Source organism: Caretta caretta, chromosome 8, assembly GCF_965140235.1.
Source record: "Caretta caretta isolate rCarCar2 chromosome 8, rCarCar1.hap1, whole genome shotgun sequence".
In the NCBI taxonomy this organism is placed as follows: domain Eukaryota; kingdom Metazoa; phylum Chordata; order Testudines; family Cheloniidae; genus Caretta; species Caretta caretta.
Window position 1 is genome coordinate 96,925,147 of NC_134213.1, and position 24,768 is coordinate 96,949,914.

At 40.1% G+C, this 24,768-nt stretch overlaps 1 protein-coding gene across 1 annotated transcript in view; it reads left to right on the forward strand.

The window, feature by feature from the left end:
• GLIS1 (GLIS family zinc finger 1) overlaps positions 1-24,768 on the forward strand; it is a 269,587-nt gene that overhangs the window by 125,554 nt on the left and 119,265 nt on the right. Inside the window, exon 4 of the mRNA XM_048862377.2 lies at positions 5,858-6,962. Within this exon, the coding sequence (XP_048718334.1) occupies positions 5,858-6,962 (1,105 nt within the window). The remainder of the gene's footprint in view (positions 1-5,857; positions 6,963-24,768) is intronic.

The window sequence follows — 24,768 nt, forward strand, 5'->3', positions numbered from 1 at the left end:
TTCAGTGTAGTGTTCGTGCCCTGCTTGGCTCTGTGAGCATGACAGACATACAGTAACTAATCCTAGCACAGTGAATGCACCTGTCTTTCCTAACAGACACATTATATGGAGTCAAAGCTACTTCTTGGTATGAAAGCGAAAACAGACAGCATTTATTATTATTACTATTCATTATTTACACAGTAACATAGTTTCAGAGGGTAGCCGTGTTAGTCTGGATCTGTAAAAGCGGCAAAGAGTCCTGTGGCACCTTATAGACTAACAGACATATTGGAGCTTAAGCTTTCGTGGGTGAATACCCACTTCGTCGGATGCATCCATACCCACGAAAGCTTAAGCTCCAATATGTCTGTTAGTCTATAAGGTGCCACAGGACTCTTTGCCGCAGTGACATAGTTGTGGTTCTTTACAGACAAATACAAGACGACAATGTCCTTACCCTGAAGAGTTAAAAATATAAGAGCCCAATATGCATCGTGCCGAGTGCTCTTGCTTTCAGTGAAGTCAGTGGGAGTTGAGGGTGCTCAGTGCCTTTCAGGACTGAGCCCTTTCTTGGACAATGCCTGGACAAAAGAGGGTGGGAATGGATGTAACAAAACGTACTCTCGACAGCACTGACTGTACTTTGCAGTGGTTGTTCTGACCAGCTCTGATGTCCAATGCATAAATAAGGGGAAATGCAAATTCTGACAAGGATTCTGGGTTAATCTTTGAACGACTAATGTGTACAACCACAAAGAAAACCCAAACAAATGACGACACCTCCACCACAAGCTCAAAATACTGCTAGGAATTCAGTGTTACGACTGGCTTCTGCTGTTTTTCCCATCACACTGAAATTCATTATCCCCATCAGCTCCCCCCATGTTTTTTTTTCCTCAGGAACTGTATTCCAGTGATGACTGCATTAATCCACAGATAATACCCCCTTCTCTTCCATCCCAAGCTCAGTTAATAGCTTTTAAGTTATGCAACATAATTTCCACTACATAATATTTGTAAATGAGATGTGTGTGTTATACTGGAAAAGTCCTAATACCTTCTTCACCACAATTGGCCTCCATGTACAGCTAATGTTGGCCATTTGTCAGATAATCCATTATCAGGCATGGAAAACTCTTCCCACATTGTGTTCTTGTTTTTCTGTGTAAAGGCAGCGGAGCAGACAAAAAGCAAATCATGCAAGGGCCCCGTAATTGTGTAGCAGAACAATATCCTCTAGCTTCTTAAAACTGTCAGTAGTCAGAAAAGATTTGCTTGCAAGGGAAATTAAAGGCACGTACATTTGTTTAGCCAAAATCTTCAGATTATTTACTATGGGGCTATTTTACTCTGAGGCTGTTTTTAAACTAAAACACTTCTGGCAAAGTGCTACTGTCCTTGTTCTCTGGCTCCAATTACGGTGTATGGAAGTCTCTTTAGAAGTACGACTTCACTTGCCACCACAGGACTGTAACATACTGTACAAAGACCTTGCTTCCTTGTACAGCGTGCTGTAACATCCTGTGCAATTGGATTGTTGCTTAGAGTGAACATTTAAAGATGTCTCCAAACCTATATGTATTCTGCGGGGGAGGTCAATAGGAATTCCTCCACCTCCAAAATTCACCATCGCCCTCAATTCCTATTGTATATCCCCTGTATCAAAGCCACCCACTCTGCCCCGCCCCTATCCTCTGCATGTTGGCACAACCGTACTGTGTTCATTTTACTGTCCCTTCATCATCCCACCTTCATTTATTTGTTACATCCATGTTTGCAGCAAGTTATAGTTCCTGGACCAGTGGTTCTCAATCTGTTTACCATTGTGGGCCACATATGCAGCTCTCTGTGTTATGTGGGCCACATAACACAAATATACTGCCTGTATGGCCCTGAGAATGTCACATGGGCTGCAGCTGCGTGGTGATTGGGCTGCAGGTTGAGAACCACTGCCCTGGACTGTGAGATCTCTGGGGCAAGGACTGTCTTTTTATCTGTTAGCACAATGCCTAGCATAATGGGGCTCTAATCCCTGACTGAGCCATCTCAAGGCTATCTCTGTACAAACGATAAATAATAACATCGAAGGAGCTACCTAAAAAGCTGGTCTCCAGGAATCCTGTCCCTCCCGTGCCTGGTCAGTAGAACTGCACCAGTTCTGCTCCAGTTTGGGCCCCACAATGGCTGCGGCGGCAGGGGCCCAGAGTTTTCCCTAGAAGGGTGATGATAAAATTCTATAGTTAACGCAGAAAATTTGCACTAATGCAACTTTAAGGTTGAAAATGTCTACACCCAAAAGTTGGGAAATGAAAATAATGCAACTTCCTACAGCAATGTTAACTGACTAACGGGGGCATAATGTGTATAACATGGTGCATATATCTAGAAAGCTATAATTCTTATGAAGAATACTGGTATGCAAATCTGCATTAGTAGCCAATATTTATATTTACATAAGCAGAACCTCTGTAACACAAAGCTGTGTGGATGAGAAATGTGAATTCATTCTTTCTTGATTGAAATCATTCACCCCAATACTTCCTTTTGTTTCTTTTTAGAAATCACACTCTTTTTTACTCTTTATGCATTTCATACTCCGTGTGATACAATTGTCTTCATCACAGAAACTACAGTCCAGATTTTGAGTAAGGTTGAGTCCTGGAAACTCCCATTGATTTCACTGGAAGGTTTGGGAGCATAGTGCCTCTTGGGATCAGTACCTCTGTGCTGCAGGACCAATCACCATTATTTAGGTCACAAAAGGAAATTATCCCAATGCATAGGAAAGATAGAAAGCATGGTAAAAGACCACTCTGGCTTAACCAGATCTTCAACAAACTGAAACTCAAAAAGGAGTCCTACATAAAGTGGAAACTAGGTCAAATTACAAAGGATGAATATTAAAAAAAAACAAAAAACACAAGCATATAGGGACAAAATTAGCAAGGCCAAGGCACAAAACAAGATTGAACTAGCTATGGAGAGAACGGGTAACAAGGAAACATTTTACAGATACATTAGAAGCAAAGTGAAGAGTAAGGACAGGAGAGAAAGACAGTAACAGAAAACGCAGCAATGGCCAAAGCATTAAATGTATTTTTTGTTTCAGTTTTCACCAAAAAGGTTAGAATGGAGGACTAATGTAGTGAACATCAGTATAAATGGGATAGGATCTGAGGCTGCAATAGGGAAAGAACAAGGTAAGAATTATTCAGACAAGTTAAATGTCTTCAAGTTGATAGGGGCTGATAAAATACATCCTAGAATACTTAAGGAACTGGCTGCAGAGATATCTGAGCCATTAGCCATTATCTTTGAGGACTCATAGAGGAAGGGAGAGATCCCAGAGGACTGGAAAACTGCAAATATGGTACATATCTATAAAAAGAGGAATAAGGACAGCCCAGGAAATTAAAAACCAGTCAAAGCTTGACTTTGGTACCTGGAAAGATAATGATGCAAATAATCAAACAATCAATTCGTAAGTACCTAGAAGATAAGAAGGTGACAATCAACATGGATTTGTCATGGACAAATCTTGTCAAACCAACCCAACATCCTTCTTTGATAAGGTGATAAGCCTTGTGGATGGGGGGAAGCAGTAGATGTGATATATCTCAACTTTTTACTAAGGCTATTGATACTGTCTCACATTATCTTCTCCTAAGCAACCTAAGAAAAGATAGCCTACTATAAGGTGGGTGTACAACTGATTGGAAACCATACTCAGAGAGTAGTTATCAGTGGTTCAAAATGAAGCTGGAAAGGGCATATTCAGTGGGGTGCCATGGGGATCTGACCTGGATCCAATTCTATTCAATATCTTTTATAATGATTTGGCTAATGGCATAGAGAGTATACTTAAGTTTGTGAATGATACCAAGCTGGGAGAGGTTGCAAGTGCTTTGGAGGACAGGTTTAGAATTCAAAATAATCTTGACAAACTGGAGAAATGGTCTGAAATAAACAGGATGAAATTCAAGAAGGACAAATGCAAAGCACTACACTTAAGAATAATCCATTGTACAAATACAAAATGGTAAATGACTGCCTAGAAAGGAGTACTACAGAAAAGGATCTGGGGTAATAATGGATCACAGACTAAACAGGAGTCAACAATATAACACTGTTTCAAAAAAGCAAACATCATTCTGGGACATATTAGCCGGTGTGTTGTAAACAAGACACCAGAAGTAATTCATAGATTCATAGATATTGAGGTTAGAAGGGACCGTTATGATAGTCTAGTCTGACCTCCTGCACAACTCAGGCCACAGAATCTCATCCACCCCTGAGAATATTGCCAGTACTGAGTCTCAGTGCACTGTAATCTTTCTGACAAATCTCTCCTCGTTGTGGGTAAGAAACGTTTTTGTGGGTGTGGATTTTTTTTTAAATTCATAGCAGTTGGAAAGCTGTCCATAGTTGGAATGTTAGAATAGCCCCAGCAAAAATGGATTAGGGAGCAGAATGCAGTTGAAATAGTCAAGTTGTAAGATAAATGAAATCTATTCCATGGTTCTGTGATTTACCCCATAAATATTTCCATTACATACGTGTACAGTAGCTGCATGTTTGACTCATCAGTAGCTATCTGGCTATACATGCTGCATATACAGGCATTGCTCACTCTACAATTTTTCCAATTTTGTTTTAAATGTGGTTTCCTTAAAAACTTGCTGAATAACCATAGTTGCCTCAGTGTTTGCAATATTACCCACAATCCTCTGTAGTGTGAAATTCACCCATGTGAAGAGGGCCAGCACAAGCCCTATATATTACATAAGCTGTAGGAATATCTAGGGAACAGCTGCTAATAGTGAGAAATAATACAGACACAGTTATATCAGCTATGATAAATATTTATAAGAGAGATAAAACTTTGTGCTTTAGGGCATAAGCCAATCACTGATTGCCTGGAAGAAAATATTAGGAAAAAACTTTTCCTATAGGCAGGTTATTTAAAAATTGTCTGTTATGGACTCCTTTGCATGAGCCAATTTGTATTGCCCAGTGTTAGAACAGAACTAAATGGATCATGGATCTGATCTGATATGGCCATTCTTATGTTCCTAACCCTATTTAGTTACCTAAGGCATGGGTTCCTACCTTGGGGGTTGTGACTCTCAGTAGGATCTTGAACAAATGCCAGGGAGTCAGTGCTAACCTATCCTCACATTACCAAATGGCAGAGGGGGCCTGGCTAGATCCCAGCTAGATAAAAATGGGGTGCTCTGCTAGGGAAAAGATTGAGAATCACTGATCTAAGGCAACTAGCAGGTTTTTTAAATTAATGATTATTTTAGATTGTAATAGTGCCCAGCAGTTCCAGTTATTTCTTTACATCCCCCTTTTTTCAGCTGATCAAATTTTTTCCTCAAACAAATGCCTTGTGAGTTGAAATGTTGTGAATTTTGTAATGGTGAATGTCTCTAGAGAGTGTGAACAAAATTAACGCCACCACTGTGAGCTATGGGAGAACTCCAGAACACTTTCCCTATGTGCTCTAACGAAAATGCTTGTGTTCAAAAAACTAAAAAATGGCTAAAGCTATCACACTTTTTGCTATGGTTTTGTCCAGTCTGTACATTGACCCTATATATTATGATTGATGAGATGTCAGTAGTAGGGGTGGGAAGGAGTTTGTGCAATGTGTAACCCACAGTGTAAAATTAATCCCATGTAAAATGATGCTACCTTTACAAGGCCACAGAGGAAACATTGCAGGTTTTTAAAAGTTAATTGTTGGAAGACACAGACAACGTGCAGTAGAGAATAAGTGGTTTCATTCTCCAGGGCGTAATAAATGTTGCATCTTGTACAAAAATCATAAATTCTCCCACAGTTGGTGATGTTTAATGAAACTGTATTACAGGTCTCCCAGGTTTCAGGACTCCATCGATTCTTCCACTTTGTGCATGAATGGAAGTCACCCAGCTCAGCACATTAAGCAAGAGTGCCCAGGTGATTATAAGGTTCTTTCGGAGGTTTCTGCACATAGAAGGACTACAGAGGGAATGGAGCTGCGAGCCTCTGGTAGTCTGCATCCTGAAATAGACCTAATGAATAATAGCTTTACAAATTCACTTTCATCATACTTGTTTAATAATGAACATAGCTCCTCCCTGGGTTCATTGTCATTTGGCAGCCCTCAACATTCAGCCAGGCTACAATCAAGCAACCTGAAGAAAAGATGCATCTCTGTTATGCCGTCTTCAGCTGAAGGAATCGATATTACAGCTATTATCCGCACGTCGCAAACATCACTGGTCACCTGCGTGAATGGTCTGCGGACTAATTCGGCTGGCATTTCCTCTCATCCTTTGGAGGTCAGTCACCACAGTGCTCAGAAATCTACTCGTCCTCAGTCTTGCTCTCAGCCTGGGAACCCTTGCAGTCTTCCCTCTCCTTCAGCATGCCTTGTACCTCTTTCCACTGATTGTGACAGAGATGACTGTGATCCGCTACAAATGCAGCAAATAGAGGAAAATGCAAGTCTTAACCTTATGATGAATGGTACTAGTATGCCTCAGCAAGATGCCTCACACAGCAGCCAGAAGGTGAGTTTCTTAAAACAAGAACCGGTCGATGATTATTCCTCTAACACAGATCTCTTTCGGCATCGTCAGGGGCTGCCGCCGCCGCCTTATCATTTACACCAGCAGCTAAGCCAGACTCAAGGGACGTTGCCTCATTTGCACGTCTCCATGTCTCCAAAGTCCCTTCAGCCCAGTGAAGGAGATGAACAAGAGGTCAGCAATGGCACACAGGTCTGTCGGTGGATTGACTGCAATGCCACTTATGACCAACAAGATGGACTGGTCAGACACCTAGAAAAAACACACATTGACCAAAGGAAGGGAGAGGACTTTACTTGCTTCTGGGCAGGCTGTGTCCGTCGGTATAAGCCTTTCAATGCTCGTTACAAATTGCTGATTCATATGAGGGTTCATTCTGGAGAAAAACCAAACAAGTGTATGGTAAGTCTGGAATCTGTTGTTTGAACAGAAACATGCTACTCTGCTCACTCACTGGCTCTCTCTCTTCAATATTATTCAAATATAATTATCATACTTTCCTGTAACTTGGTTTGTTCTAAGGAGATTTGAGGAAGGAACTTAATTTTAAAGGAAATGTTTGAGTAATAAATATTGTAGCTCTTGGAAAAGAGATTCAGTCCCCTTTATATGAAAGCTTAACTTTTAATACAATGGTTTATTTTTTTAATATTCATTAAAGCATTAATAAAATGATGATCAAAGCCAGCAGCAGTCATTTAACGTAAAATAAGGGTCACTGAGCCTCAGGTGACATTTTAAATAAAGAAACATAAAACACATCTAATTAAATTCTTTTCATTCCTCCTTCTCAACAATAACCCATGGAGTTAATAGTGCAACAGTTTGAGATGGTAGTTCAGAAAAGAAAAAGAATCATATTAAGGATTTAAAATGGTTAAAAAATCTGCATATCTTGAGATTTTCTAAGGTTCTTAGGGGTTGGATTTAGGGGGGTTGTTTTGTTTTTTGAACTAGGCAAAATAGAGTGTTCTGAAAAAATAAACCCCTTTGTTCTCCTCTGATCAAGCTATATTAAACAACATCAGCATTCCAAAAAGGAGGTCTTGAGAACAGCACTCTCTGCTCATCTGCATCCTATGACGATAATGTGGCCAAATTAAAATAGAAGTTAATGGCTTCCATGGAGCTTTCCATATGCAGGGAGCAGCGATAATATAAGACCTTGAATAGACTAGATAAAACTAAGCAAGTTTGACATGAGCTTCCAAACTGAGCCATGAGATTTTCAAAGCTTTCTTTGTGTACTGCTGTAAAAAAAAAAAAAAATCAAAGGAATAATTGCACCAGCAGGTGATGTTACTCAATTTACAAAATTCCCCCCCATTATTGTATTGGTAGCAAAATCTTATTGCAAGAAATACTCATAAGAACGTTAGGACAGGATGAAGTCCATTATGGCTTGTGTGTGTTTATATATCTATATATGTAATTTGGTGCTAGAAATCTCTCAAGGCCTTGTGTCAAGTATTAACGATCAGTTGGAGGAGAGGAAAAGTAATACGCAACATTTTTTGCGTTGCCACAGAATAATGCTATTATCACCTTAACAACTTTTCATTTGCCTTAGATATCTTAATAATGTTATCTTAATATTAGTATTCAATTCAATTAGTATTCCCGAAACCATGTATATGGAATAACAGTGGAAATAATGGAAATAGTGAGGCATCATTATTTAGTTGCTTGAGGTAAAATGGCACATTTTAAGAGTGACAACTGTATGTGTCTAATTTATCAAGCAGGAGTACTTATACAAATAATTACCTTTGGCCTCAGTTTCATAAGTAGCATCAACATCTCTTGTAAAAGCACTGAGGAATTTAAACTCTTTACAGTTATTTTTATTGCCGTAAATGTTAAAAGAACAATGAAAACCCCTTTCTTATAAATAAAAATGTAATGAAACTGCTAAACCATCTGGATTTCTCAGTGGAACTGGCTTTTTAATCACTTACAAAGAAATGAAAACAATCTCTTCTCTTGATTTCTTTCAGGCTTTTTTAAAGAAAATGATAAAATGGGGAAACTTGGTTAGCTTTTCTATGATGATGAAAGACGCAGTAGAGAGTGCTAGATTTACTCAGGCAGGCGATGGAGACCCTTCTTCATTTTTGCTAAGATGCATATTTGACAGCTATTGTATAGCAGCTTTCTAATGTTACATTCCAGTCAGTGTTTGTATAGGACTCTGTGTATACCACAGAAGTTAGTTCATGTAACACTAAAAATTTTCCCCTTTCAGTCACTTTGTTAGTCTGCATTAAATAATAGGCTATTGACAACATCTCAAGAATTTAGTGTTGTGAAAGGCCCGACGAAAACCTGCATATTGGACATGCTGGAAATATGTATGTACTCTTGGCATGTAAATATATAAAGCTCTGTTTCATTACAGCTGACAGTGTAATCACTCCAGTACTCTGTGTGTCCCAGAGAGAATTAAGAGCATAACATCACACGAGCAGTTAACTCCTTCCATAACCAGAACAAAAATAGTGACTATCAGCAGGTAATAATAATTGAGACCTCGAGTCGTATGCTATAGTAAAACCGGACCTTTGAGGCACATTAAAAATGCATCTTTTCTGTAAGTCTAGCTTCCTGCTGTTGAAATTACTTGATCTAGCAATGCGAGATCTTAAGGCACAGACTCATCTCCTTAAAATTATTATCCTCAAATGGGGATCATTTGCCTGCTGAATTACATTCCATTTTTTAAAAAAGATTTCTTTGTATTTTCTTTGTGCTATGATGTTATGCCATTTTACATTATTGGTTATCTTTTGATGGGGTAATAGTTGTGCAGTTACCCCTGGAAATTAATAAGGCAATTCATTTTGCATCAATTGAGTTCTTAAGTTTTGTTTTGTTATGTTTAGTGGATTGCCCTGTTCAGTAACTTTGCATCTCTTGGTATTTGTAGTGGGGATTTTCTTTCATTGCTTACAATTACCCATTGTACACAATTTTACTTTGTTTTTGAGGGTGCTGATTTTCTTCTTTCTTTTGCCCATTAAGATTGCTGGCCAAGTAGGTTTTGAGACTGTTTGGGGCAGTTAGCACAAATAGCGCTCAATCCATATAAATAAAAGTTTTCTTCCATGTAAAATTATTAATTTCTTATGACAGGCTTTGCTACTATGCACTGTAATAGACAAAGGAATTTTGGAATTCAAGCCACTTGAGAACAGGAAATACATGAGACATTTTGATTGAAAAGTAAATGGTCCACTAAAACTGCAGTTAATCCTTTTATTATCTTTCCAACAGCAGTTTCCACAATATTTTCATGAGGTAAGCTTCCTCCAGTCCAACTGTAACACTCTCATCATTACAGCTGGTTTAAATTTAGCTAGCATGCTTCTTTCTCTACTACCAATGGTTGAAAGGCAAAACGACATCTGCCGTAGAGGAACTACTGAGATTTTGGGTACTACTTGTGCTTTCTGTATTTTGTTGCCAAAACCTGTACTCTGAGTATTCTGCTTTCCTATTCAGTTAAATATTCTAATTAAGCTGTGTCTTCTCTTCACTATGTTCCTTGTGTTTGATTTTTCCTTGGGCTCTGCAAGTAGTCTAAAGGAAACTACCTAATCTCTCTGCAATATCCTGTTATGTTTCATACTTAACTCATGTTGTTTTAGTTTTATTAAATTTGGGGTTCATCTGCATTATAATCAAAAATATATCCAACAAAAATAATGATGCAATGTACTTAAGACTTTAACTTTTGAAGATTAATTTCATGCTTTTTTAGATTTGATGTCCCAGACAATTGGAATTTTGATTGTCTGAGACAGCAAAAATTAGCAAGCTTAAATGGTTTTCATTTAAAAAAAATTTCTCATAGCTGCATCTTTTGTAGTCTTTCAGTTCTACTAGCATTTTGGTGTATGGAATAATAGTGATCCCTAAATACTGTAGACTAACCATAAATCCCTGTTTGAGAATGTAAATATATGGCTGCTCGTTTAGTCTTTTTAGGCCTAAGATTGTTTGATTTGGATAAAACCACTACTGGGTAATCTCTTTCAGTCCCTCCTGCATGGTGGCAACTTCATAAAAAATAGACAACAAGGCTGCCATCACTCTGTGTGTGTGTGTGTGTGTGTGTGTTTTCAAGGAACCCAATTTTCAAACTTGGGCAACTAAGAGTGAAGAGAAATAAGAAAATCTCTTTTCTACTTATGCAATTTATTTATGTTTATAGAAACTAGGCATCATGAATCGCTGTGCTCCTGTAAACCACCAGTGATAGGTGGCCTGTCTCTCAATCATTAATATCTCTAGTTCACTTATCTTAGAGAAGCGAACTATGTAGCCTTGTTTTCACTCTTCCTTTCTCTTGTCCAACCCTGTGGTGTCCTACACCTACTTGTCACATCTTGTTCCTTCTTTGATTGCAAGCTCTTTGGAGTAGACACTCTGTTTTATTTTATGTATGTACTGTATGCAGTGTACAAGGGGGGGACAAGCAGGGGCATGACCCCCACCCCCAATATTTGGCAGGGACACAGAATTCTTCCTTCCGCGGGGCCACAGCAGGGAGAGCGAGCTTCTCTGGCCCAGTGGCTATAGTGGGGATGCACAACATGCCCCACCAAAACTAGCGAAATTTTAAATTCCTGAGCACGCCCTTGGGCCTGGCTGGGGCCTTTGGTTGCAACTGTTGTACCAAAAAAACCCCCCTACTACTTATGTTGTTAATAAATAGCCCTTTTAATCTAAACATAGTAACTTGTTAATCAGTTCACATGGGTAGGTATTATAATGGCCTCATTACAAATAAGGAAACTGAGGCACAACGAAGTTAAGTGATTTGCCTAAGTGTACCTAAAGAATATGCATCGGGGCAGCATTAGAACTCAAGAGTTCCTGACCGCAGATCTTGTGCTCAGGCCAGTACATCACGTTAGCTAACCATCTGCCTCTTTAAAATTGCTACCCGTGTTCTGGCTCTCTGTACAAAGAGCTATATAAATAAGTAACTGTACTACTATGCTTTCTCTCTGTATGTTGTGTGGGTGGTTTAGAATTCCACAGGCCTTTTAAATCTTTAAGCATCAATAGGGCCTGATACATTTGGTAACTAATCAGGGGTTTTAGCTTGATTACTATACCTATGCTGAGTGGGGCATTCTAAGCAGATTCATGCTGCTAGCAGCCAATGGGAAATCTATGATCTCAGTAGCTAGTGAGTAGTTGCCAACAGCAGCCAATGAGCAATCTATTTGGATCAAAATGCAGCAAGGTGTGTTGGGTACTGTAGCCTCTATAGGCTGTGGCTCCAGTCACGTATAGTATAGGGGACGATCCTTCATCAGCAGGGAAATTCTCTACTTGTGCATGCAATTACCTGATTTACACAACTATATGTGCATTGCTGTGTGTGTAGTTTAAGGAAACTCAGATCCACCTCCTTTCTGTAATTCAGTTCCTTCATCTGTAAAATGAAGCTAATACTGACCTACCTTTAAAGAAGTGTTGTAAGGACTATTTTATTCATGTTTGTAATGCGTTTCCAGATCTCTGAATGGAGGGTGTTGTGGGAGCACAGAACAATAATGCACAGATGCCAGCGATAGTATTTTCAGAAATGCCAGTGTTGGCCTAACTTTGCTGCTATTAAAGTAATGGTAAAAAAACACTCATTCTACCCAAGAGTATAACCACATTCCCAGAGGTCCTTTTTTTTAATTGAATCTGACATACACATCTCCCATACAGCACTTCCTGATGCTGTCTAGGAACTGGAGGGTTAAGAGCTTTGTGTGGTGAGGAGGAGGACAGCAAGTAAGTGGTTTGGTGATGATACTACGTATATTTGTTTATTTAAACCACTGCAGATTGTCTGACGTTACAGATAGTCTTGAATGCACTGAAAAACTGGTCAGCAGGATGGCACATGGAATTTAACTTTGCACGTAAGCAAGTCTGAACTTTTTATATGCTATAGGTGTTTGAGCTCTGAATTTGCAGAATCCTGTGAAGCAAATGGTTTAGAAGTGATTGTGTGTAGTTGGCTCAATGAGGGTGATTATTCAGTGATCAGAGGCAATTAAAAAGAAAATGAAATTCTTTGGTGCATTAAAGAGAGAGAAGAAGATAGCACAGACAATATTTTTATCCTAAAAGGCTTGGGACCTACCTACTTGAAGGACCACTTCTGTCCTCAAGCTGAACTGCCATAGGTACAGTCAGCAGAGATTCTTGTGCTGGATTCCTCTAGGCTTCTATGAAGGTCCTCAGCTTTGGAACCAGCTTCCCTCTTTGGGCCAAAATAATCCTAATTTGTTGACCTTCAGGGCATGCATGCATCTATTTGATCAGGCTGATGCAGAGGGAGTGGTTTGATGGGGGTTCGATGTGTGTGGGATGGGATTTATGGGACATCTACAAGAAATTGAGTTTTGGTGGCTGTTATGAGGTTGGCTGCTAATTGTTATCTGTGTTCCTCTAATTTGTGTCGGGACACCTAGGGTTTTGGATAGGTGCCCCTCTCTTTACATTTGCATAAATCTACATAAATCTAAAAAAATCAGTTCTTACTGCCACTGTTTAATGCCCTCTTTTAAAGGACTCTGTTCAACTTTGGTCATGCTACCTTCAGAAAGTGACATAGAAAATTGAAGAGATCAAGAGAAGGGTAATAAGGAAGGTTAGAGGTACAGCATGGGACTTTCATAAGAATTATTCCTTTCATAAGGAAGAAGACTCTATTTGCATGGGTCTTTATTTCAATTGACTTGATCAAATTATTCTGGGAGGGCATAGTTAACACATAAGTCACTCCATTCATTTGCTATCTATATGTCGGTCGGGCTGCGATGTTTATGCAGAACCAATCACCATGGCATGTTGGCAATACTATTGACTCTTCATGAGAGAACCGGAAAACATCTATGAAAATAAATTCAGTGGGTTTAGAATCACTAAAAGGAAATACCACTCTAATACAGTGTATACTCAAACTGTGAAACTCATTGTCATAAGACATAGTCAAATCAGATATTGTACCTGGGTTTTTAAAGGGCTGCGTAACTTCCTTACCACTGATAAAGTTTGTAGTTATGTAATCTAAGAAAACAGGAGTAATGAAGTACAGTTGTGTAGGAGGTAACCTGATCACCTGCTAGGTTCAAGGTTGGAATTTTTACCTCTCTGTACCACATTGCACAATTGGCAAAGTATATATGAGGTAGGGGGAGGTCACTTTCCTCCAAAGCAGCAGGTCTTAGTCAGAAAACGAAATACTTCAGGATGCTGAAGAAGCCTAACCAATGGCCTGGTCCAGTGTGAGGATTTTAATGAAGAGGGATTTTATTGTTCTCCCCAGTTACTGTGCCATTTGTCACTCCCATGTCATATGCAAAAGTGAACTAGTCACTCCAGAACTCTCCTCCAACATTGACCAGATTCATTCAAGCTCATTTTCTGATAATATAGGGTAAACTATGCCCAGAATCAAATCTTAAAATATATTAGCTGCAGCCTGCCATCTCTGGCTGCCAAAGACCAAAATTCCAGACAATGCTCTCAATCCTCCTTGGAAAATTTCTCCTAGGCTCTCTCTACCTCCCTTTACCCAACTGGCATGCAAAAATAACATCTCACTATCATTATCCACTTGTCACACACAACTCAGGGAACAGTGATGCTTTCTCATTGTAAGACACTCGGAATTATTTGCAGCTCTGCTATGGCCAGACTCTGGGTGATATTCCAAACAAAAATTAATTTGAAGCCCATTCTTAGCACAGATCCACAGACATCTTGAGGGGAGTCTCCTTTTGAAGATATCCTGGAACCAGCCTCCAACTCCCAAATCATTCCAGCTGCAATATCACAATATCAGTTTCTTTGCAACCCAGATCAATGGATTGGACCAAATAGTCGCATCTGAGGATGCAAAAGTTGAAAGTCCTTCCCAATTCCAAGCAGCTGGTTTGAAATAACTTCTAAAGATTTTAGCCTAGCTCACTATTTCCCATGTTGCAAAAGTGTGACAAGATTTCTCTCTCTCTGTGCATCTCATCTGGGATTGAATTGCCCATCGGTTTCACTATATTGAATCTGCCCAGTGGTAAAGATCCAGTGATACAACCTAAACTAATCAGTTTTATTCTCCATCTAGTGATAAGTATTGCAAAGCAGTAAATATAATTGTGAGTTTTCTGTTCTCTGTAGGAAAGGCTTAATATTACAAAAATACCTAAAAGATATGTCCCAAAAGTGAGTGCCAAAAGTGTAATTTAGCTGAGTCTCCACACCATTTCAATAAGGCAGATTTTCTCCAGGAGGTCCAGTTAAGAAGGCTGTTCATAGTGGGCTCAACTGCAGTTGTTGAGCAGAGTGCAATAACCTTCAATCTGGAAGCAATGTGAGGATACTCGTATTATCAAAAATAATTTCACATACTCGTTTAGTCTTGCATCTGAATATTATTAATTTTATAATACAGAGGTTTGGTAGGCTTTAAAATTCTAAGCTCTAAAATAAAGCATTAGGGAATGTATTCCTGAGGTTACGTGCTTTGCTTTATTTGATTTCAAAGCATGTGCTCGATGGGAATTATTAAAAATGGCATGAGATTCTTCTGAAATTTCAGTGATTTAGCCTTTTTAAAAACCAATTAACCTCAAAGGGAAAAAAAGTAGTTTGGATCACCCGACTGAGGGTTTGGTCAAATTAAAAAACAGTAAAATTAAATATTGTTAAAAAAATTGACAACAATATACTCATTAACATCTCTTATTAGGTCAGTACATTTTAATGCTGTGTATTATGAAATATGTCTTTTAATAATTATGCTAATCTGCATTTGCAGTCAGCACAAAGGCCTTATAGTGGAGTCTCAAGGGAGAAGGAGGAATTTAGTGCACATCAGAAACTTTATACAGTAATGTATACAGTTGGATCTCCACTCTAAAAAGAGATATTGTTATTTCAGGAAAAGCCAGCAATAGCTGGCCTTTTAACAATCTTATGAGAAATAAAAAGCAATGGTTGTCAGAGCATGATCTTTGTATCTGTGTACAGCTCGCTGTGGGGCCAATTTCAATACTCTTATAATGAGGAGTACTTTATTGGACAAGTAGTCTTGTAGATTTCATTGGGGCCACTTGTCAGGTAAGCATGGGATTCACAAAGGTATTTAGGTGCCTAACTATGTCTTTGAATTCAAGGTGCTATTCAGCATGAGTAAATGTGTCAGAATCTGACCCTCTGTGACTTTTGGCAAAACACCTATTCCAAAGTTACCAAAAGCATCCATCAATTTTGGATAGCTCTTTTTGGAGGAGGGCTCAGATTGATAGTGCACCTGGATGCTAAGCACCAGTGAAATTCAGGTTCTAGATGTCTCAATGCATGTCTAGATGCATCCAGTAATTGAGTCACTGAAACTCAGTGGACACTTCTGGAAATTTTGGTATTAGCCTTTCTGTCCCTGAGATTCCCCCAATGTAAAATGGCACAGGGGTGTTGTGAGGACTAATGAATGCAAAGTATTTTTATTATTTCATGCATTGCATTAATGGGCCTAATAATAATAATAGATCAATAATAACACTTTATGCCTCAATAGCTCCTTTCATTTAAGGATCTCAAAGAGCTTTACAAACCATAATTAATCCTCACAATGGTGATAATTGTGACCACTTCACAGGTAGATAAACCCAGGCACAGATTCTGGGCTAAATTCTGCTCCCATTTACACAAGTGTGAATCCAGAATTACTCTGAATTTACACCTGTTCAAATGAGATCAGAATGTGGCCCAAAGAGCTTCACCTGCAGCTTGCTCAGAGTCACACTGAGCCCTTGACAGAAATGGGAAGAGAAAGAACTAGTTTCTCTTTAATTGTTTTCTGTTCCACCTATTTCTTAAGCCTGCTTTGGGAACTGATCCTGTAAACCCTTATTCACACAAGGAACCACATCCACTTCTGTAGCATTACTCATATAAGTAAGGTTTGCAGGATCAAGCTTTTGTTTGGCTTTTGAAGACAATACTGTAGCTAATAACTGATCTGACTCTGTATAATGTCTTCAGGACACCTGTGGTTTTTGTGTAGAAAGGTAACTCTCAAGGTGTCGAGGGCAGTTTTTTTGCTGAGATACATGGTAAATAGCTATACATTTACATCACAGACGTCTGTCATTGCCTGCCCTTTCTATTCACATCTCTCTGCTAGTCACTGAAACAAAGAACAATGTGAGTTTTATTTCTGAGACTGGACTGGCTGTCTACAGCAGTATGCCCTCTGGCTCTCATTTTTTTATTGTTGTGCATAGATAACATATGTGTGAAGAGATCCTACAGTCAGGTACAGCATAACTGCAATGTTAAATAATTGATCCTGATCTTTCGTTTGAAACTGCATCCAAGGCATTCAAAAGTGGGAAATGGAAAAAGCATGTTCTCATAATCCTGCTCAGTAAAGTTTGCACAACTGCTCTTTGTTTCATCATCCCAACAATAAATCTTTTATTTTTGCCAATTGAGAATGCCTACCAAATCTGCAAATGATTACTTCCCTGAATTGTGTTGGTATTCTTGCAATACATTTTTCTTACATGGGTAATGATAAAATAGGAGTCCATCAAAAATATTTTATTGCCTGGCTGAGAGCCTTTTACGAAGCACTTTTGATTCAGGGACATTCTTCCAAGTGTTTCAGAACCAATGCTTACAACTTTCCTTTAACCCCTGCAATGAGGTCAGGCAAGCAAAAACATTTCCTGGGAATGTCAAAATCAAAGTTAGTCAATCAGTGACTGGTAGAACATCAGTCTTGGGTATCAATTTAACCAGCAGCCCCTGGACTGGGAGTGAGAGCATGTTGCTTCAACATGTATTTGTAAAGGGTATTTTGTTACTGTTAGATTATAAGGCTGATGAATGTCAGACTGGTGGGAACCTTGTAAAACTAATCTGCTATATCCATATTGTATTGATATCATTTCTGGGTGTGTGTGTGTTTGTGTGAAAGAGAGAGCGTGTGTGTATATATATATATATACACACACACACACTCTTTCACACACACACATATATACATTCACACACACTAGAAATATACAATACCTATCTATACTTATGTATAAAATATGGTATTTGTATGTATAAGAGACGGAGGAAGAATTGTTGATGTCCTAACCAATGTCTTGGAAGACAGGAGCCTGAGATCCAGTCCTGGTTCTTACATTGACATGTTGTGTGGTTTTGAGCAGTTCACTTCTCTTCTGACTCAGTTTTCTCATCTGCAGAATGGGGATAACAGTATTTACATGCCTTATTGGGGCGTTGAGAGGACTGATTAATTAGTGTTTGTAATGGGAAGCATTATCCAAATGTTTGGTACTAGTAATCATTATTTTTGTTGTAGAGCTCTATTCTGATGTACTAAGATTACATTTTTCATGCAGTATGAAAGATGGGTGGGTTGTTCAAATAATGCCAAAGGAACACAGTCGCATACCAGTGTCTAGACGTGATTCATTAAATGGTGCAGCTGAATGCAAATATGAAACACTTCGCTCTTAAATGGCACCTTGCAAGTGAGGAAGATGCATGGATTTTTCTCCCCATTGAACAAGATGGGAAAGCTGTGACTCAGAGAGGTTAAATGACTTCACACAAGATCACACAGCAAGCCAGTGACAAAATAATGAATAGAACCCAAATCCCCAGATTGCTCTAACAGCTAAACATGCTTTTTCCGTAGAAAACAAGGGCCTTCTTGAATGACACAAGTCATAATACTTATACTCATAGGTGCTACCAATGAGTCTGCATCACAAAAGTTTTGCATTTATAGGAAGCTGGCAGCAGACCTGTCTCAGTATTGTGTACCCTTGACAGTGCCACTTCTGATGTTTGAAAAGTTGCCTGCTTGCCTCTCTGCAATCAGTTCTCTCACCAGCCAAGACACAGGGCCTTTAAAATAAAGCAGGATGTCAGAAAATGTATAAAACCTTTTTTACAGTCATTTTACAGATGGTGCCATAGAGTATCTATGATTGCAAGAGATTGGTAGGATTTAAAGCTTTAAATCTATGTGTATTGACCACATTCAGGGCTACAAACCTTCGTGCTTCAGGTCAAGAGCCAAACATAGGTCAAGAAATTTCCCCCAAGGGTAGGCTATGCTATAATATCCACCAGAGGTTTCTTGCATCTGCGCTGACGCTGCTGGTACTGGCCACCTTCAGTAGATGGGTCTCTGTAATGGTGTGAACTGAATGGACCACTGGTCAGATCTGCTATGGGAATTCCTATATTGCTAGTACTAGGATTGTAATATGATAGATCTTTATGAAAAACAGCTATTCTGTTGCCTCTTTTAAAACACGCATATTTGGATTGATATTTCTTTTTAATACTGTAAAAAGCCTATCCAATGATCGAATAGCAGCCTTCAGGCTCTCATGTTTTAAACTGCTTGGAATTACAGGAGGTCTATTTCTTCATGGCAAATATCCATCTCCTAGGTTAGTATCTTTGACACTCATCTAAAGGATGGGAAATTTAAAAATGGTTGAGCAGATGGAGAGAGAGGCTTTTTAGGAATGATTAAGTATGTCTAGCTTACTCAAACAAGGACTAAGGGGGAAAACAAGGAAGGGGAGGAATTGTTTAGGAGGGTGCAGCGGATATAAGTAAGAGTAATAGGAAGAAGCTGACCAATGGGAAATTTGAAGTTGACCTTCAGTAAATATTTCCTAACTGGATCTACCAGAGTGTGGAATAATTTCCTAGTGAAATTAGTAGAAGCCCCATCATTTGAATCACTTAAAACTGGACTGGACAAAGCATTGAGAAATATATTGTAGCAAACCATCTTGAACTTTAACTGGGCTACATGACTTAATAGCTATCTTCCATTTCTGACTTACGCTGTTCTATGAAAATCAGTGTCTGAATAATGAGGCACATGATAAAGATGTGCATGAATAATCTACAATGCAAAAAAAAAAAATCCATGGCTTCGCGTTTCAGAGCCCAGGTCACAGGGCTCGCACTCCAGTGCTAAAAATAGCAGCGTAGATATTCCCGCTCAGGCTCTGAAATCTGGCAAGTGAGGTGGGTCTTAGAGCCTGAGCTGCAGCTGGGGCGGAACCTCTACTGTAGCGTGAGGCAGAGTGTGTAGAAGGATCTGAGACTCTCTGCCACAGACCTTTTTTTTTTTTTTTTTTTTGCAGTGTAGACATACCCATAGAAACACAGCTTGAAAATCAAGAACCGGTGAGCATCTGTGCTCCAAGGGCAGCATTAGTTTATTTAATCCTCCTCATATTCCTTTGATGTCAATGGGAATTGAAGATGACTGGTGATAAGCACCACTCAGGAAGCACCCAGCACTGTGTAGGATGGGGCCCATATAATCGTGTCCATCCAAGGATCCCAGAGCATTTTACAAATGTTTTTTAATTTTCCAGTGTTTAGAAGGGCACTTTCAGAATAGAGCAAGTATGAAAAGTAGCAACTGTGGGATAGAAAAATCGGTTTACTAGGGTAGCCGCTTTCTATGTTTCCTTTTTTATTATCAGATTCAGCTTATATTGGGATAAGATTTTTCTCCTTCACAGCTTTTCCTTCTGCTGGATGCTAATGCAGCATCTGTTCTATGCTTTTGACCTTGCCAGCCATTGCCACAGAAAGGAATGTGATGTGACAAATGGACAATTTTGACTCTACTGCAGAGTCAAGGATGTAGAGAATGTAGGCTGGGTATAAAGACCTGAACTGTAAAGGCCTGGTCCAAACTCCCTCAGAATTCAGGGGTGTTCAAATGCAGGCATTGAGGCAATCAAAGATTCAGAGTGAGCTGAATCTTCCCAAAAATCTGGGGCATTTGGGTCTGATTTTTTGGGGGGTGGGTTGACCCATCTCTAGTTAGGAAGGAGCAGCTCCTCACTTAAACACCAATATCTGTGCTGATGAAGAGACAAGGCAAGAAAATTAATGAACAAAAGTGTAAGATAGTTGACTTTATATTTTACTTTGGCATGTTTGAGATTCTGTGGAATTTTCTGGTGTTCATGAAACTTGCAGCATTCTAGTTCATCTTAGTAGCTATAAAAATGACCTTAATATTTGCACCAGCAGTTCTGAATGAGCAGTTTCTTTTTTTTTTGTAGATGCGGGCAATCTTATTAGATATCTATATGATGGATTTGCGTGTGCAACGTGGAGTTTTTTGCGCACAGAACTATAGGTGGAGGCCCACTTTGAACATTCTCTCCCATAGGATGTGGGCTTCGATACATACAAGTTATTCGTAAAGAAATACATCCTATGAATTTCTGAATGGCGTACACTGTTCTAGGAGAGAAATGGGTGTAGCAGTCCTCCTACAGACTTTCATTCCAATTATTTATAACAACCCTGAAGAACCTAATGTTATGTGTTGAACTTTTTTAGCTACTCTGTTTTCAATGCTAATGAATTACGGGCCAGTGGAGTTTTGCCAGCTTACACCAGCTGGCATTTGGCCCTATTTTTGCTGGTAGTAAAAGGTGTAGGGTAAAGAAAACATTTGAGAGTGGGTTTGTGGGAATCTGTGACAGTTGTCCTCTCTTTTCTGCTTTGGGAGAACAAAAGTTAAAATGAAGCCTGGCTGTTTCTATATTATGCTTAGTAAAACTGCTGAATTTTTCTAAGTGCATCCAATGGAAGGCAGTGGTAGACATAAAACTCTAGCCAGTTCATTGCATGTCTTTCCCTCAGTGGTACACTTTGTGACTTCACATTTAACAGATGTGTACAAATTAGAGCATGCCAGTTTGGAGGGGTTAGGTCAAAAACAAAATCCATCCAGATCTTAGCATATGAGTCTATGGTAACCTGGGAAATTTTCCTTTTATCAAGACGAAAATATATCTCAGTTTATAAAGTCAAAGGGGCCAAAATATTTGCAGTAATTGTAAAGAGAGTCCTTAAAGACAAAGACCATATACTGCTGATTATCTACACAGAGGTGGAATTTGCATTAGTGTAATTTATATTAATTAGATTTCCATATATGGCTCTAAAACAGTAAATGGCTCTTAGACTTTTGAATGCTTGTGTATCCGTAAGTACATGGCAATCCTAATTTATTAGTGTGACCAGTCTTCTGTGTCTTAGCATTTCATCATGAATGTTCCTTAGTTGCAAAAGTTTGTGTCTCTATGTATGTTTTCATTATTGGGATGAATGTTATTTAAGTTCACACTAAACTAATTTACTTTGGAGTTTTCAGGCTCACTTTTCCAGAGATAAATTGTAAAAGCATCTAAATGCAACTTAAACAAAACCATATTTTTTCATAAAAACATGGCACTGTATTACTCCAAATCTATGGTATTGTGCCTAGGAATTACTTAAAGTACAGAAATCCACTGTGCAAAATAGCCACCTTAGACATAACAGACTATTAAACCAGTATATTAAATTGTATGCTTTTGATGGCAATGTTGCACTGAAAATGTTGTAATTGTTTTAACTCTGTCTCTTCATGCATTCAAAGGCACTGTTGTTTATTTAAGAAAATAGTAAATATAGCATACTGGTGAATTTAGCTTAAGTGCAGTTACTAGTAAACAACTGCAGTGGGACTGTCTAATTACCAGGACTGATTGCAGCCAATTTTAATTAAACCTGTGAAAGATGAAGAACACAGAGAGCCCTTAATCCTGATTTCCAGTTTGTTCCCACATTTGTGCATGTATAATAGCTTTATTCATGGTCTGAGTCAGGGTCTGATAAATTTTGATAAATGTTTTGTAATGTCATAGAAGCAGACACAGCATTTACCTTTCAAATTGTTGCAGGCTTTTTTGTTTTTATTTTGTTTTTTGGGGGTGACATGGTGGTTATCTCGATAAATGTATAGAAATATTTTCTAAAATAAGGGTAGATTTCTGTCCTCAGGCATGGAGGAGTGGATGCAGGGGGTAGCAAAGCAGCTGGAATCCCAAGGAGGAATTCTGGCTAATTCAGGCAGCCTGGGAGAAGGTGCAGCCTGCTCCCTGCTCTGCAAGACTGGTGCTATGTCCCTACCCCTCATCCTCTCTTGGATAATTAGTGCCTATGCGAGTGCTCTGAAGAAGAAGGGACCGTACTCCCCAATGGCATTCTGGCCGGCCCTTGTCTGCACAAGGAGGGTCTTGCTCCATCCAGAATCTAGCTTTAACTCTCTGCAAACTCCTAGAGCCAATTCCTCACTGCATTGAAATCCCCCTGCAAAACTCCCCTTGACCTCTAGGGTAGGAGAACTGGAACAACAGACTAACTACAAAAAGAAAAGGAGTACTTGTGGCACCTTAGAGACTAACAAATTTATTATGCTCAAATAAATTTGTTAGTCTCTAAGGTGCCACAAGTACTCCTTTTCTTTTTGCAGGTACAGACTAACATGGTTGCTACTCTGAAGACTAACTACAGTACAACTTTGACTAACCAAATCCCAGTTAATCAGCGTGTGGTTATTAGAGCTGGGTGGGAAATATTTCTCCCATCCCATGAGAATTTTCAACATTTTGAATTTTTTTCCCATCTCAAGCTGGGACAACATGTCAAAACCTTGAAAAATTCCAGTAATTGAAATTCAGAACATGTTCTAACGTGGGGTGAGACAGTTTAGGAGGCTTTGAAGGGCAGGTTTGGTAGATATGTAACATGCATCTGATTGCATCGTCTGCTAGCTTTGCTTTCTTGGTGAATTCCCTGGTGATTGCATATTAAGTTATATACAGCACGAAACATTAGCATCACACAGAGCCCTGTGTTATAGGCAGTTATTTCCCACTGAGGCCAGTTTTCCTTTAATCTAAGCAGAAAACTCACGCATGGCTTTTTTGCCTAACACTGTACTTGTATTCCCCAATATGGACCGTATTTTGTGCCCTAGGGTATGTCTACACAGCCAAAAAAAGGACCCGTGACAGTGAGTCTCAGAGCCTTGGTCAACTGGCTTGGGCTTGCTCTGCTGGGCTAAAATTAGCAGTGTAGATATTCGTGCTCAAGCTGGAGCCCAGGCTCTGAAACTTGGTGAGCAGGAAGGGTCTTGGAGCCAGGGCTACGGCCCAAGCCGGAACATCTGCACTGCTATTTTTAGCTCCACAGCACAAGCCCACGATCCCGAGTCAGTTGACCCAGGTTCTGGGACTCTCTGCCATGGGTTTTATTTTATTTGCTGTCTAGATGTACCCTTAGTGGTTACTTCAAGAGAATGTGCAGAAAGCCAAAACAGGAGGGAAACCACAGGGAAAAGGACAGTCCGACCTAAATTCATAAGCGACATCAATTTAGGAGTAAAATCGTGGGTGGTGACAGCAGCAGCTGCTGCCGCTACTTTGGGCTATGCTAGAAGATTCAGTTGCATGCCAGGGTGCTCCTGAGGGTATCAAAGTCAGGACTAAAGAGAGAGGTTGCAGCTAGGGTTGCCAACTTTCTAATTGCAGAAAACTGAACACCCTTGCCCCACCTCCTGCCCTCCCCTACCCCACCCTGAGGCCCTGCCCCTTCTCTGAGCCCTTCCCTCTATCGCTCACTCTCCCCCACCCTCACTTACTTTCACTGGGCTGGGGCAAAGGGTTGGGGTATGGGAGGGGGTGTGGGCTCTGGAGTGGTGCTGGGGATGAGGGGTTTGGGGTTCGGGGGGGCTCCAGGCTGAGGCCAAAGGGTTTGGAATGCAAGAGCAGGCTCAGGGCTGGGGCAGGGGGTTGGGGTGCAGGAGGGGGCTCTGGGCTGGGGCAGGGGATTGAGGTGCAGGACAGGGTGCAGGCTCTGGCTGGGGATGTGGGCTCTGGGATGGGGCAGAGGATGAGGGGTTTGGGGTGCAGGAGGGGGCTGCAGGCTATGGCTGAGTGGTTTGTAGTGCAGGAGGGGGCTCAGGGCTGAGGCAGGGGTTTGGGGTGTGGGAGGAGGTGCAGGGTGCAGTCTCTGGGAGGGCGTTGGGTGCGGGAGGGGGCTCAGGCTGGGGTAGGGGCTAGGGTGTGGGAGGAGGTATGGGGTGTGGGCTCTGGGAGGTGGCTCAGGGCTAGGGAAGGGGGCTGGGGTGTGGGAGGGGGTTCAGTCTCTGGGATGGAGTTTGGGTGCAGGAGGGAGTTCTGACCTGGGGCAGGGGGATTGGAGTGCAGGCTCCTGTCAGGCAGCGCTTACCTCAGGCAGCTCCTGGTCAGTGGTGCAGCAGGGCTAAGGCAGGTTTCCTGCTTGC